A 13,740-nucleotide genomic window follows, 5' to 3' on the forward strand; every position below is an offset into this window, starting at 1 on the left:
CACTCCCTGACTGTTGCAGCCCCAGAATCCCTGCCTGTCAGCCCCACGCAGCTGGTTCTGAGTTCTGTGGGTCTTCCCGTACATGGGGACTCTCCCTGCCACCTCTTCGTCTCAAGTGTCCAGTCCAGGGCCTGGCTCAGAGGATGTAACCTCTCATTCATTCAGCACATATATAGTGAGTGCTCCTACGTGCCAGGACTCTTCTAGACTCTAAAGATAAAAGCAGTGGACACAACCAACAAGACCCTGCTGTCATGCAGCTCACATATTAGAGGGACCAAGATCAGAAATAAGAGAAATGTAAGATGTTTCAACACAAGATATTCTAAACATAGAAGATATAACTCAGTCTTGCTGTGTTATATCTTGGGCCTCAGCCCTCTCATCTGCAGGATGGAACCACATACAGCCACCCCAGCTCCTTCGGGGTATGGAAAGAATCGAGTGGGGTGACAGATTTGGGGAAAGAAGCAGCACTGGGGGTTGTCAGTATCCCCTCTGCCCCCCCTGCACCACCCTGCCCTGCTCACACTCCTCCCAAAGCAGCTCTCACTAAGGGCCAGCTGTGCCTGTTGGAAGATGCTTCCTTCCCCCAGGGACCGGAGGAGGAGGGGAAAAACTCTCACCCAGCTCCTCATAATTCCACAGACATTACTCTCTGTCCTTGCCTCCCGGATGGATTCCTCCCAACCTTCAGGTCCTGCAGCCCTGGGCATTCCTTGCCAGAGCCCCGAGCCGGGGGCATCATGCCCACCCAGCATGCCTTCCTCCACAGCCTGGCCGGGCTTGCTCTGCCGTGCTCAGGGCTGGGAGCGTCTGTCTCAGCTCTTTCTCCTTCCCCAGCCAGGGCCCAGGGCCCCTGTCTGACTTCTCACCTCAAGTTTGGCTTCTGGCCAAAGGTGAGCCCATAGATCTTGGTGAGATAGTTGGCAGCAAAGTCCACACTGATCAGGGTGTTTGGTAGGAATCGGGGTGCCAAGGTCAGCTGGAAAGGGAAAAGTTGGGATAGAAAGACCAATGGAGGGCAGAGGCCAGCTCTGGGTCCCACTGCCTGCTACTCATCCGGGCCCCTTCAATTTGTCACCTCCTTATAACCAGAGCCATATTTCTAAACTGGAAACCCAGGGCGCCTGGTGGCTCAGTCGGTTGTGTCTGCCTTTAGCTCAGGTCATGATCCCGGGGTCCTTGGATTGAATCCTGCATCGGGCTCCCTGCTCAGCTTCTTCCTCTCCCTCTGTTGCTCCCCTCTGCTCATGCTCTCTCTCTCTCTTAAATGAATAAAATCTTTCTAAAAAATAAAGTAAATAAACTGGGAACCCATCCCACTCCCCTGATAACACAAAAACCAAACCTCCATGGCTTTCTGCATCCCTGAACATTCCAAGCCTTCTAGTCCTGTCCCTGGCCCTGCCTGTCCTCCTGGCCCCTCCCCTCACTGCAGGCCTGGGTCCAGGTGCTAGACATGTCCTGGGGAACAAAATAGAGAAATGCCCCCATTCCTACCCCCAAAGCTTACATCTTAGTGGAGAAGACAAGAAACAAGGAACAAAAGCATCTGATAGTGTTAACAAGCTAAAACAGACTGGAAACAGAATAACTGGGTTGGGTGCTCAGGAACCAGGTGACACTTTGGGCATGAAGGCCTCCCGCTCGTGCCATCTGAGGGGCAAGCACCTGTGGCAACGGGGGCGGTGAGTGCAGGTCCCACTTGGGGGTTGCCACGTTTGGGAGCTGGAGGAGAGGGAGGGAGTGGGACGGGTGTTGTGAGGTCCACACAGAGGCCCTCCGACCACAGGTCCTCTGACCACAGCCATGGGGAGGAGCGTGGTTTTCATTCTGGGTGGAAAGTGAAGCCTCAAGTATCTGAGCTGGCAGGAGGTGGGGATGGGTAGAAGCAGGCATGATTTTTAAAGATCACTCTGGCCACTCTGAGAAGGAGCTGCAAATGAGGAAGCAGGGCTGTCCCGGTGCGTTGCAGGTGCGGTTGGTGGACCAGGCCGAGAGGGGAGTGCAGGCTTGCTGCGGGTGACCAAGGCACCCCGGGGTTTGTGGCTCAGATGAGTGGTGCTTTGGTGGTTGCAGATATAGAGAGGGGTGCTTATAGAGGTGGGGGGGCGCACAGGAGGGAAGCAGAGTCCCATTTCCATTGGACATCTAGGGCAGGCATCAAGGAGTCTCAAGTGGGAGGAGTGGGATGGGTGGGGATGGCCACTGGACACGGCCATGATGCAGATGGGTGCTAATGTCCTGGGGAGGGGACGAGGCACCTCAAGAAAGCTCTGAGAGAAGTGGCCGGGCCAGAGCCCTGGGGCACACCAGCTATTTTGAAGTTGAGTGCCTCTGCCTTTCCTCATGTTGCCTCTTCCGCAGTGCCTCTCCCATGGGGCCCCCGGCTGAAATCCTGTTAGCCTTCATGGCCTGCTCAAATGTCACCTCCTCCGAGAAGCACTCCATGGACTCCCTCCCTGGTGGGAATGAGCTGTCACCCCCCACACTTCTAGAAGGCCTAGGCCTCTGTTTTCATTATCTGGCCATTCTGATACCCTGCATTAAGGTGTGGGGTCTCACCAGGTCCACGTGTGAACAGCAGTTGGGACCCAGTGGCCACCCTAGAAAAGGCCCTGGTGAAAGTTCCCAGAGCTCAGGCCCAGACACCAGGGGTCCCCTTACCTTGTTATTGGCCAAGTACAGGTAATTGAGATTGGTCAGATGCTCAAACGCCTCCTCCGGGAGCCCTTCAAAGGACAGGCATCGGTCAGAGCCCTGGATGAAGGAGATGCTACAGGGGAGCACGCCACCACCAACCCCCCCACCCAGTGCCCACCCCACTTGCCAGGACTGGGGAGCCGCCCCCCCCCCCCCCCCGCCCACCGAGACAGGTTGGATTCTGATCCCTTCCCAACCAGTCCCAGCAGGCCTGCCCAGCCCCCTTTTTCCCTTGCTCACCACCCCCACCACTGCTCAGAGGAGCAAGTGGAAAGGGCTCAGAAATGACCAATCCTTCACTTGCTCAGAGCCACCTCGGTGGGAATGGGTCTTCATAAGGTCAGGCCACAGGGCAGAGGACCCAGGCCCACCCTTCCCCATCAGGAAGGAGTGCTCCCCTGAGGTGTGGCCCTAAAGGGTCTCTCTGACCCTCCTGATACCCAGCTCAGGGCAGCACAGAGCTGTGGCCCTGGCACCTCCCGACCCCCTAGCCCACCCCTGCCCCAGCTGGCAGATGTAGTGTCAGGACTCGGCTGTTGCTGGGAGCCCAGCCAAACTGGCCCTCCTCCAGGCCGGAGGCCGGCCTCTGACACTCAGTTCTGGGCTCCTGGACCCTCAGATGCTGGGACTCACCCAAATATCTAAGGAGAGGGAACAGTTATATAAACTGTGCAGCGTCTCTGCCGCTGTGTAAAATGATGGCCACTGAGAGTTTTTAGGAACCTGAAAAATGCTGCTGTGCTAACTGCCCTATGGTGGTTATGGTATAGTATCTATCCTACAAGTTCAGCTATGAATTTTAAAAAAACCCAAAGAAAAAAGACTAGATTGGATTGTGGTGATGGTTGTACAACTGTATAAACTTACCCAAACTCATCAAATTGTACTTTTACATTGGATAAATCTCACAGTATAGAAATTATACCTCAATAAAGCTGCTTTTTTAAAAAGTGGATAGTCCAAAACATCAATAGTGATGAACTCCGTGTGTCAGAATTATGAGTGGGTTTCTTCTTTTCCATTTCATTTTCTACATTTCCAAATTCTCTATTATAAATTATTTTCATATCAGAAAAAAATATAACCTTTTACAATTAGAGGATTCTACAGCTCTTTGATTCTGAAGGCCTTCTGTAAACATACTGGTCCATGACAAAGGCCCTGGCAATCCAGGCTTCTCTGAAGCCTGTCCCCTGGTCCAACACCCAGCTCAGGGACACCTGGGGGTGGGGTGGCTCTCAGGAAGCCGCCAGCCCAGCCCTCTGTTTTCCGTATCCTAGGGTCTGCAGGGTGGAGCTCTTCCCATGGGCACCTGGTCCCTCGCCTGGCATCCCTGTCCCAGGCTCTGGGTGATCCCTCACCTCGGGAAGTCAGACGGTTGTTCTGGAGGTTCAGAGTTTCCAGCCGATGCAACCTGGAGAGCTCCTGGGGGTAGATCTTCTCCAGCTGGTTATTCTGGGGAGTGCGGGATGGGGTGGTGAGGAAGCAGCCTCACCAGAGGCCCAGGCTCCTGCCTCACTCGAGGCTCACCCCCACTCCTGTCCCAGGAGCCAGTCCCTCTGTTGGGCACCTCCCTTGGGGTTCACCCCACACAGACAGACCTGGGGCTAGGCCAGGCCTGGGCCTCAGTATGGGAGGCATGCAGGTCCCGCCTTCTAGGAGCCCATACCTGGGCATCTACAGACAGTTCAAACTTGGGAGTGACATCTCCCCTGCTCCCTCCATGTTCCTATGTGGTGACAGGCATCCCCAGCCCATTCTCCTCATCCTAAGCCAGAAACTACTTTGAGTTGCCTTTCCTGAGGGGGGGAAAAACCTGTGGTCCTCACTCCTTCTGGAATGCTTTAAAACACTGGGTGGGGGATCCCTGGGTGGCTCAGTGGTTTAGCGCCTGCCTTCGGCCCAGGGTGTGATCCTGGAGACCAGGGATTGAGTCCTGCATGGGCCTCCCTGCATGGAGCCTGCTTCTCCCTCTGCCTATGTCTCCGCCTCTCTCTCTGTCTCTCATGCATAAATAAATAAAATCTTTAAAAATAAAATAAAATAAAATTTAAATAAATAAATAAATAAAATACTGGGTGGGGTATCACCTCCTCCAGAAGCCTTCCTGAATTGGATTGAGGGCTGGATTAGGAGCTGCTCTGGGCCCTACCACGCTAGTCCTCTGTCTCCATCTGTTATCTTCAGCTGTTTAGATCTCTGCCTTCCCCCAGACTGTCCTCCCTCCATGACCAGCCCCTGATGCCACATCTGAGGTGTAGACCAGGTACCCAGGGGATGTGAATGAACCAATAGTAAGTGTTGCCTTAACTTGTACCTTTCTTCCACAGGCCACCCTGGCCTTGAGCTCCCTCTGCCCTCAACCTGGACGCATCAGTTTGGGTGACCACGGGCAGGTCCCTTTCCTTCACCTGGCTTGACCTCTTGAGATGAGTAGAACAGCCTCTCCCTCTGCCCCAGGGCCGCACAAAACGATCATGGGTGCACCCACTGCCCCAGAATCCCCGTCTGGAACACTGTGTCCCGATTCTCACAAGCTCGCCTGTGCCCCAGCCAGAGAGGGGACTCTATCTTCTGAGCCTGCAGAGCACCCTATCAGATCCACTTTCTCTTATTTTCCTGGCCTGGGTGTCCAGGGCATCCTGCCCATTCAGAGGGTCAGCCGCTGGGCAGATCTGTGTCCATTTTTCACAGGGTCTGACTCTATTTATGGGTCTTAGCCCAGACTCCTCCAAGCAAAACAAAGCAGTTGTAATAGCACAGTACTCTGTGACCAGGACGTCGGAGCAGGGAGTGCCCTAGCGCCCTGTGTCTGGGGGTCTGGACAAGCAGGGGGCTATGAGCATTGTGGGTGGGGACAGGAGCCACGAGCTTAGGGGCCCACCCCTGTGACCGTGACTGTAGTGCCCGTGTCACCTGCAGAGACAGGTGGTTGGTGTGCTCAGGAAGGTCCCCCGGGAATTCGCGCAGGTCGATGCCACCACAGTCCACGACACCTTCCTGGGAGCAGGCACAGTCGCGGGGGCAGTTGATGGTGGCAGGGCCGGGCCCCGGCTCCTCGGGACTCAGAACCAACACTGGCTCCTCCTCCACAAATTCATTCTCTTCAGGGCTCAGGCTGTGGGCCCCACTTCGGCCAAAGCCCGGCGACCTCGCCGTGCCTACTGGTCCCAGCTGCAGCTGCGGTGGCAGCAGCAAGAGGACCAACAGCACCCCGCTCCGGGCCATGGTACCTGTGGGAGGACTTAAGTCAGGCCTCACCTGGCAGGTGCAGTGGACACAGGGCTGGGACCCACATTGTTCACACTGGGGCCTGCCTGGGCACAAGACAGAGCCTACTCGAAGGCTTCTGGGCACGCATCTGATCTGCTCACTGCTACACTCCTGCACCACCCGCCTCCCCGTCATCAGAGCTGCCCTCTGGAGGGACGAGGTGAAGCCCTGTCCTCAGGCAAGTCAGCACCCTCACCAGGCCTGGCCCCAAGGCATCTTTACCCCCAATTCACAGAAGGGGAAGCTGAGCCTGGGGACAAACTGTGACTGGCAGGGCTTGGCTAGGACTTTGCCAAGCTCTTGCTGCCCCGGCATGGGCAGCGCTGGGAGGCTCTTACCTCCTCCAGAGCCATGGAGCCAGCACCAGCAGGGTGCATCTTCAGCTTACCATTCTAGGATGTTCAGGATTTGACCCTGTCTCTCTTCTAATACCCCCACCCTAGTTAGACAGGTCTACCTAGGAGATCCTGTCTCTAGGCCTTTGCACATGCTGTTCCTTCTGTCTGGAACTCCCTGCCCCTTTTTGTGCAGGCAGCAACTTCTCTAAGAATCAGTGTAGCCATTGCACCCCCTGGAATACCCTGAAAAACCCTGAGCTGACCCAGGGCTCTCATGGGGCATGGCATGAGTTGGGTCGGGCTGTGAATACATGAAGTTATCTTTCTCCCGCAGAGGACTGTGAGCCTCTCAGTGTCTGGGTGGAGGCCCAGCGCAGAGCCAGGCACAGAGCAGGCCTCCACTGAATAGAGCTGCTGCCATTCTCCAGGACCTTCTAAGCCTCTTCCTGATGTTCACACCCTCAGCTGGCCTCACCAGAGCCTACTGAGCTCACCTGACTGTCGCTACCTGCAAAAGACCACCCCCCAGCATGGTCCCCTAGGGCAGCAGGGGAGGAGGAGTGGGGATGGCCTCAGGCCACAAGGAAGATGCAAGGGTCCCTATCTTCTAGGCAGCGCAGGGGCCTAGCTTGGCTCCGAGCCAGTCCCTGGAGTTTTTTTTACAGAAACTCACTTAGCAAACATCTCTGGGAAATGCTAAGTTGTGAGAGGCCACAGCTCAGTTGCATGGACTCTAGAATCCCACAGACCCCAGTGGGAGTCCCTCTCCAGCACTTAGCATCTCTGGCCTTCCTGAGCCTCTCTCTTCATCTGACAATGCAATGATACATCCCAAACCACAGCAACTACAAGGAGTCAGCAAGGTAAGAGACGTGCAGGGCCTGGTACCTCCTAGGTGGTGAGGTGTGGTCACCACTGTGACAGCAATCACAAATGCAGGTACATAGCAAGCACTTGGCCCTAGGTGGTGGGGGGGGGGGGGGGCGTTGGGGGGAGTGGAGGTATGCCTCAGTCTGAGGCTCTCATGCTGGCACTGGATTAAGAACCACACCTCAGACGGCAGATACAAAGGTCTGAGTTGCTGGGCCTGAGGAGTCGGGAAGCTTGCCACTGCTGCTGAGGTCTGGTTAGGAAGGCGGGCGCTGGAGCCAGATGCTGGGGCTGCAGTCAGCTCGGGCTCTCGGTTGACCTTGGGCAAGTCACCCACTAAACCTCAGCTTCCTCACCCATCCACAGAGGTTACCAGAGCTGCCCTCGTGGGGAGACTGGGAGAGTCAGAGAGAGGCGCACACTGTGCACCATGAGTGCTCACTAAATGTTCGCTCTTTGTACCACTAATATCACGGGCCCTGCCCACTCCAGAGCCCCCCTGATTCTTCCCCTTCTCTTGCCTAGATCCTGCCTGGTGTTTGCAGTCTAGCCCCAGGCCCACCTCCCCACAGCTTTGCAGACTCTGGCCTCCTATGAATTCTGGCTGCCCTGAGGCCGTAATGGCATTTCAGACACTGCTTTGTCTCACTCGCTGCCCAGCCCCCTCTCCAAGGTGAAGTCCCCTCTGCCCTCAGCCCTGTGCTGGCGCAGGAGACACATGCAAGCTGGCAAATTGCCCTGCCCTCAGACTAGAGGGGGCAGCAGAGCCAGGACAGTAATGCCTGCCCCACCCTCCACCCCAGATGGGGTGAGTCCTGTGAGGCCCCAGAGAGAAAGGTGTGAGGAGTAGAAGAGGGGCAGCACCCTTGAATCCATCTAGGTCTGTGAGGCTTAAGAAGACTCAGGCCTCAGCCACTGGCCTGGCAGGAAACCAGGGACCTAGTACATGCACAGCTCCCGGGCCCCAGGGAACAGTTGGCAGGGCACACCCTGGCCCTATGCCCACCCTGTCACTCCCCTGTTGCCCCATCCCCTGACCAAATGGGCAATTCAGCCTCCAACAGTCTACAGACCATCATTCCCACGTACATTATAACCCTTCCCTTCCCCCCCCTGCCCCAACTAGCTCAACAGCCTTCAGCTCCTGGAAATATCAGACCAGAGTCCCCCTCTCTGCCTGTCTGTGTGACCCCAGACCAGGGTTCTGGGAGGGGGAGTGTGGGCACAGGCCTAAGCCCCAAATCAACCAGGGCAGGAGGCCAGGGAGAAGGGTCCTCCCCACATATCCTGTGTACTCACTAGACCAGCTAGTTTTCCTCCCTCCCCTTTAATTTGTAACTTAAAAATACTTTATATTAACATTATGAACCATATTGAAATGTTACCACCATCACTTTATAGTCAAGGGAGCTGCAGCCCAATGGGATTGGCCAGTGCGACACAGCTGTTAAGTGGTGATGCTGAGCTCCAGCCGGGGGCCTTAACCATGATGCCCCTGGGCTCTCCCCTGGGCCAAGCACAGCTGGGCACTAGAGACCCACAGAGACCACTCAAGTTTGGCTCTTGCCCTTAAAAAGTTCACACCTGCCCTATCCAATGTGGTGGCCATATGCAGCTACCCAGCACTTGAAATGTGACTAGTCTAAGTTGAAAGGTACTGTAAGTATAAAACGCAGTGTGCATGGATTCCAAAGACTAGTACAAAAGAGGATGTAAGGGCAGCCCAGGTGGCTCAGCGGTTTAGCGCCACCTTCGGCCCAGGGCATGGTCCTGGAGACCCGGGATCGAGTCCCACGTCGGGCTCCCTGCATGGAGCCTGCTTCCCCCTCTGCCTCTCTCGCTCGCTCTCTCTCTGAAGAATAAGAATATCTCTCATGAATAAATAAATAAAATGAGGATGTAAAATATCTCATTAATATTAATATTATCTCATAAATATTAATTTTATATTGATATATTTCAAATAATTGAGTTAAATTACTAAAATTAATTTTATCTGTTTCATTTTATTTTTTTAAATATTTTATTTATTTATTCATAGAGACACAGAGAGAGGGAGAGGGGCAGAGACACAGGCAGAAGGAGAAGCAGGCTCCACGCAGGGAGCCCAATGCGGGACTCGATCCCAGGTCTCTAGGGATCACGCCCTGGACCAAAGACAGTGCCAAACTGCTGAGCCATCTGGGCTGCCCTCATTTTATTTTTTTAATGTAGCTTCACATTGCCTACATGGCTTGCATTCATGGCTCACATTATATTTCTATCAGGCAGTGAGGGCATGGATGCTAGATGTACAATGAGCATTATAGGCCCAGTGTCATCAGAGGTATGACGGAGGGAAGCTAGAGTCCACAGGGGGCCAGAGAAGAGCTAACCTTGTCTGAGATCAAGAAGACTTCTCCGAAGAAATGATGCCTTATCTAGTCATGAAGGCTGAATATCGGGCAAAAGGGAGAGGGTGACGTAACAAGGAGGGAAGAACCTACAAAGACACAGGTGCAAGAGAGCCCATCGGTGACCTCCACAGAGCTTGCTAGAGTGTCTGCCAGGTATTGGGGACTGGGAGGGATGCAGGTGGGTAGTCCAGCTAAGAAAGGACTTGGAAGCCAGGCTAGGGAGAGCGATCCTTATCTTAAGATCTCAGGAAGAATGAGGAGCCACTGCAGAGCAGGAGTGTGCCACAGGCAGGTTTATGGATGGAGCAGTGGGGAGCTCTCCGAGGCTGTGCAATGGGTACGGAGTACGGGCAATGGGTAGTAAGCCTGGTCTGGGCAGAGAGAGGTGCTGGGATGGCGAGGAGGAGCTAGATTCACAGGAGAGGAAGGAATATCAGACAGGGCTTGGAGAGTCTGGTCTCCTCCTCTGGACCTTGGGATCCTGGGAAGCCTCGGCTCCACCACCTGCTTTTCTGTATGACCTTGGCTACATTGTGGCCCTTCTGAGTCTCAACCTGTTGTTGCTGTCTTCTAAGAATGTTGAGCGAGATTAGCCCCTAAAGACCCTCTGTGTGCTTGGACAAGTTGGGAGCTGTGTGTGGAAGAGCAGCGGAAAGAGCAGGCCCCTTGGCTCTAAGAGTCCTGAGTGAGGGGCCCCCTGATGACGAACAACTCACACCACTGGGACAGCAAGTGGACAGCAAGTGGCTAGTGAGAGGGGCAGCTCGGCCTGCCCTGAGCTCTTTCTCAGGGGGAGTGCTTTTGCAACAGCAGGATCGGGTTCCCCTCCTGACTGCTGTGTGAGTCTGGACAAAGCACTTCACCGCCTGAGCCTCTACCAGTCTGGACAATGCTCATGAGGGTTAAATGAAATGACATGTCCATCTGACGTTGGTGTTGAGCAAGTGGGACACACGGGGTTACCATTCCCAAGGAGGTCCCTGCAACCTGCTGCCTCTCACCCCACCTAGCACCCCTGAGGAACCAAACCTCAAGGCCCAGAAAGGCTTACATGGGGGATTAAGGCAAGACTAGAAGAAGGAAAGGGAAGGGAGACCCAAACCAGGACACAGATCCTCAGTCCCTAGCAGTAGCTTCCTCCTTCGCTCAAATTTAGTAAAAATTCACTAATCACCTGCTTTGTGCCGGGCCACAGACAGCTGCATCTTATCATCTCTACTAGAAATCCCCAAACTAAGAGAGAGTCTTCCTACTCTGGAGATAGGAAACTCAAGCCCCAAGGGGCTCCCATTACTGCCCATCCCCAGCAAACTCCTACTCAAATGCCCCTGCTCTGAGAAGCTGTTGCCCCTTCCTTGACCGGGTTAGGAAGTTCTTTAGTGCTCGCACAGGACCCCTGGCCCGCTGCAGCTTGCAAGACTTTCTGGACTCCCCAGGCATGGACTGGGTGCTCAGGAAAGGTTTGCTGAGTGCAGAGATGAATTTGTGAGAGGTAGAGTTGGAAATGATTTGCATCATTATCTGTCTGACCCGCCCCCGCCCCCGCCCATTTTACAGATTAGTATGTTGAAGTTACAGCCAGAACTAGAATCTGTGTCTTCTGACTGCTGCCCAGAACCTTGAACTGCTCCTGGAGGCCGAGTAGGAGCTCTCCAGGCAGACAAAGGGGAGGAAGAGTACTCCAGACAGAGGGAAGGGCATGAGCAAAGGCACAGTGTTGGGAGGGTGGGGAGGAGGTGCCTTTAAAGAAGGGATGAGGCAGGGGATGAGGTTAGGACTGGACGACCAAGTCTCCAAGGGTGTCAGCCACTAGGCTAAGGTGCCGGTGATAGGGAGCTGTCAAGGGTACCAGGCAGCTCATGGTCAGAGGTCTTATGTATGACTCTACAGCACCTTTAGGCCACTATTAGTCACCCATTCCCAAAGATTCAGATTAAAAAGAACAAAGTATGTTCCCGAAAGATTTCGTGAACACAGTCATGTGAATCTAACACTTCTTAACTCGCACTCACGCTGGAGCAGTGGGCCCGGAGCCCTAAAAGGGGCCGTGCGCCTCCTCCGCAGGGGGCTGCGGCGGGTCCCAGCAGGGGTGCCTCGGAGCTCTAGGCCCCGGTTCCACTGCCCCTCCCGCCCCCGCCCCCGCCCCCGCGCGCCCGCAGCCCGGGAGCAGCCGCTCGGGGGTGCGGGCCTCAACAGGTCGGCGATGGCCTCCCGGCGCCAGGCGCGCATCCCTCCGCGCCTTGGGGACCAGGGACGGTCCGCGCCCCCGCACCTCGTCCGGCGCCTGCTCAAGCTCCGGCTGCCACTGCCCCGCGCCCCAGGGGCTGCCAGGGGCTCGCCCCGCCGCCACCCCGTCTTCCACCCCGCGGCGCATCAGGTATCCCAGCCCCCGCCCCAGCCTGGCGGTTCTGGGACCTGCAACCCCGGCCTCCCGCCAGCTGTCCCCGCGGGGAGGCCGCCGCGCAGACCGACAGACGGACACCAGGTGCGGGCCGAGAGCTCCGGCTCGGGGAGTGCGCGGCTCGGCGGGGGAGCCGAGCCCCGAGCCGGTCCGGACGGAGGTCGCGCGGGCTCCCGCCACACCTGTCCGCGCCTCCCGGAAGCGTACCTCGGGCCCCTCCGGGCCTCAGTTTCTCTGCCTGTAACCGGGTCGGAGGGAGGGCGAGCCGGGCGAGCTGGGGCGGGGGTCCACGCCCCTCGCCGCTGCCACCTGCCCCCGCATTCCCGCCGCCGCCCGGTCCTCCCACTCCGCCTCCCATCCGCCCTCAGATTCTTTCCAGATGTGCGCAGCGGGGGGGGGGGGGGGCAGTCTCGGGCCGGCGAGCAGGGAAGGCCCCCGCCCCGGCCGCGAGCGCGGAGGGGCCGCGGGGGGCTGCCGGGCGCGCGGGGTGCAGGGCTCCCCCCGGGGGCGAGTGCGGCGGCCGGCCCGGGGCAGCTGCTGCGGGAGCCGAGCCCACCGCGCGGGCCGCTCCCCGGCCGCCGCCCCCCCCGGCGCCGCCCCCGGCCCCCCCGGCCGCCCGCGCCGAGTACCTGCCGCGCCCCCGCGCCCCGCCGGCCGGCCGCGCTGTCCCGAGTCCCCGCGGCGCTCCGCGGGCGCGGGCTCCTTCCATTCAAGCCGAGCCGGGAGCTCGGCGACGCAAGTCTCGCTGTGGGCTTTCTCCTCCCCGCCTCCCCCCGCCCCCGCCCCCGCCGCACCGCGTGCATCTGCTGGACGCCGGCCTCCTCCGGACACGCGCGTCGGGTCCCCGCGGGCGAGCGGGGGCAGGGGCGGGGGTGGGGGTGGGGGTGGGCCCCTCCCCCCTCCCCGGGAGGGAGAGCCCCCGCGCCGACCCCTCTCCCCTCCTCCGCCCCGGCCCGGCCGCCCCACCACGCCCCCGCCGCCCCCCACCGAGAGGCGGGGGAGGCGGGGTCCAGCCCGCACCGCGCCCACGTTCCCGCCTTCCGCAGGGCAGCCGGACCCCCTCTAGGCCCCAGCACCTGAGAGGAGGGCAGGGCGGAGGCCCCTTCACCCAGGTGCCTCTGAGCCCACTTTCTTCCTCATGCCTGAGGATTTTGCAACCGCTCCAGGCACGAGTACCTCTCCGTCCACTCTCCCACCCTGGGGTCCTGGGCCGTGGCTAACGGGGCCTCCAGCCAGGACCCCGCTGGGCCCCTTCCCGGAAAAGTTCCCCGCCCTCCCCACGCCCACGTTGACCCTGCGCCCAGAGCCTCGTGAGCCTTGAAGGACGGTAAATTGGGCTGGGAGTAGGGTGCATGCGGATCTCAGTCGCCGGGAGACAAGGGGGGGGGAGTAGGGAGTCCTCGCCGCACCATATTGCTCCCAGGAGCTGAGACCGGTTCCAAGTAAAGGAGCACTAACTGCTAGCAGCTGGAGCAACACTGTTTGGCGCCAGGGGCTTTGGCGGTAGACCGCAGTGGGGCTGGGTTTAGGTGGTACTTGGCACTTCCACTGCCTCTAGGACGCTCTCCCCATACCTGCTCTCGCCTGTGGGCAGGGCACCCCCAGCCACCTTACCTGGCTGCCCTCCTCCTGGGCAGGGAGAAGGGTAAATAACTCAAACTTGGGACCACTTGCTCAACTTAAATTGCTAATACCCTGAATGAATGAATGAATGAATGAATGGCTCATGTAAAGCATCTTTCATGGGCTTCTGCTG

The 13,740-nt window shown here is 57.6% G+C and overlaps 1 protein-coding gene across 5 annotated transcripts in view; it reads right to left on the reverse strand.

Annotated features, from left to right (window-relative positions):
- PODN (podocan) overlaps positions 1 to 13,198 on the reverse strand; it is a 42,278-nt gene extending 29,080 nt beyond the window's left edge. For 3 of the 5 annotated variants that reach the window (XM_038537494.1, XM_038537493.1, XM_038537495.1), the window contains exons 1-5: positions 12,192 to 12,345; positions 5,623 to 5,939; positions 4,068 to 4,161; positions 2,671 to 2,735; positions 876 to 985 (exon numbers count right to left, since the gene is read on the reverse strand). In XM_038537494.1, coding sequence (XP_038393422.1) covers positions 876 to 985; positions 2,671 to 2,735; positions 4,068 to 4,161; positions 5,623 to 5,939; positions 12,192 to 12,342 — 737 coding nt within the window. In that variant the 5' untranslated portion in view covers positions 12,343 to 12,345. Of the gene's footprint in view, positions 1 to 875; positions 986 to 2,670; positions 2,736 to 4,067; positions 4,162 to 5,622; positions 5,940 to 12,191; positions 12,346 to 12,613; positions 12,731 to 13,060 lie in introns of those variants that run through there. The other 2 variants (XM_038537496.1, XM_038537498.1) reach the window with 2 other exon arrangements.
- Between the last annotated feature and the right edge of the window lie 542 nt (positions 13,199 to 13,740).

The sequence above is a fragment of the Canis lupus genome, chromosome 5 (assembly GCF_011100685.1).
Source record: "Canis lupus familiaris isolate Mischka breed German Shepherd chromosome 5, alternate assembly UU_Cfam_GSD_1.0, whole genome shotgun sequence".
Lineage (NCBI taxonomy): Eukaryota > Metazoa > Chordata > Mammalia > Carnivora > Canidae > Canis > Canis lupus.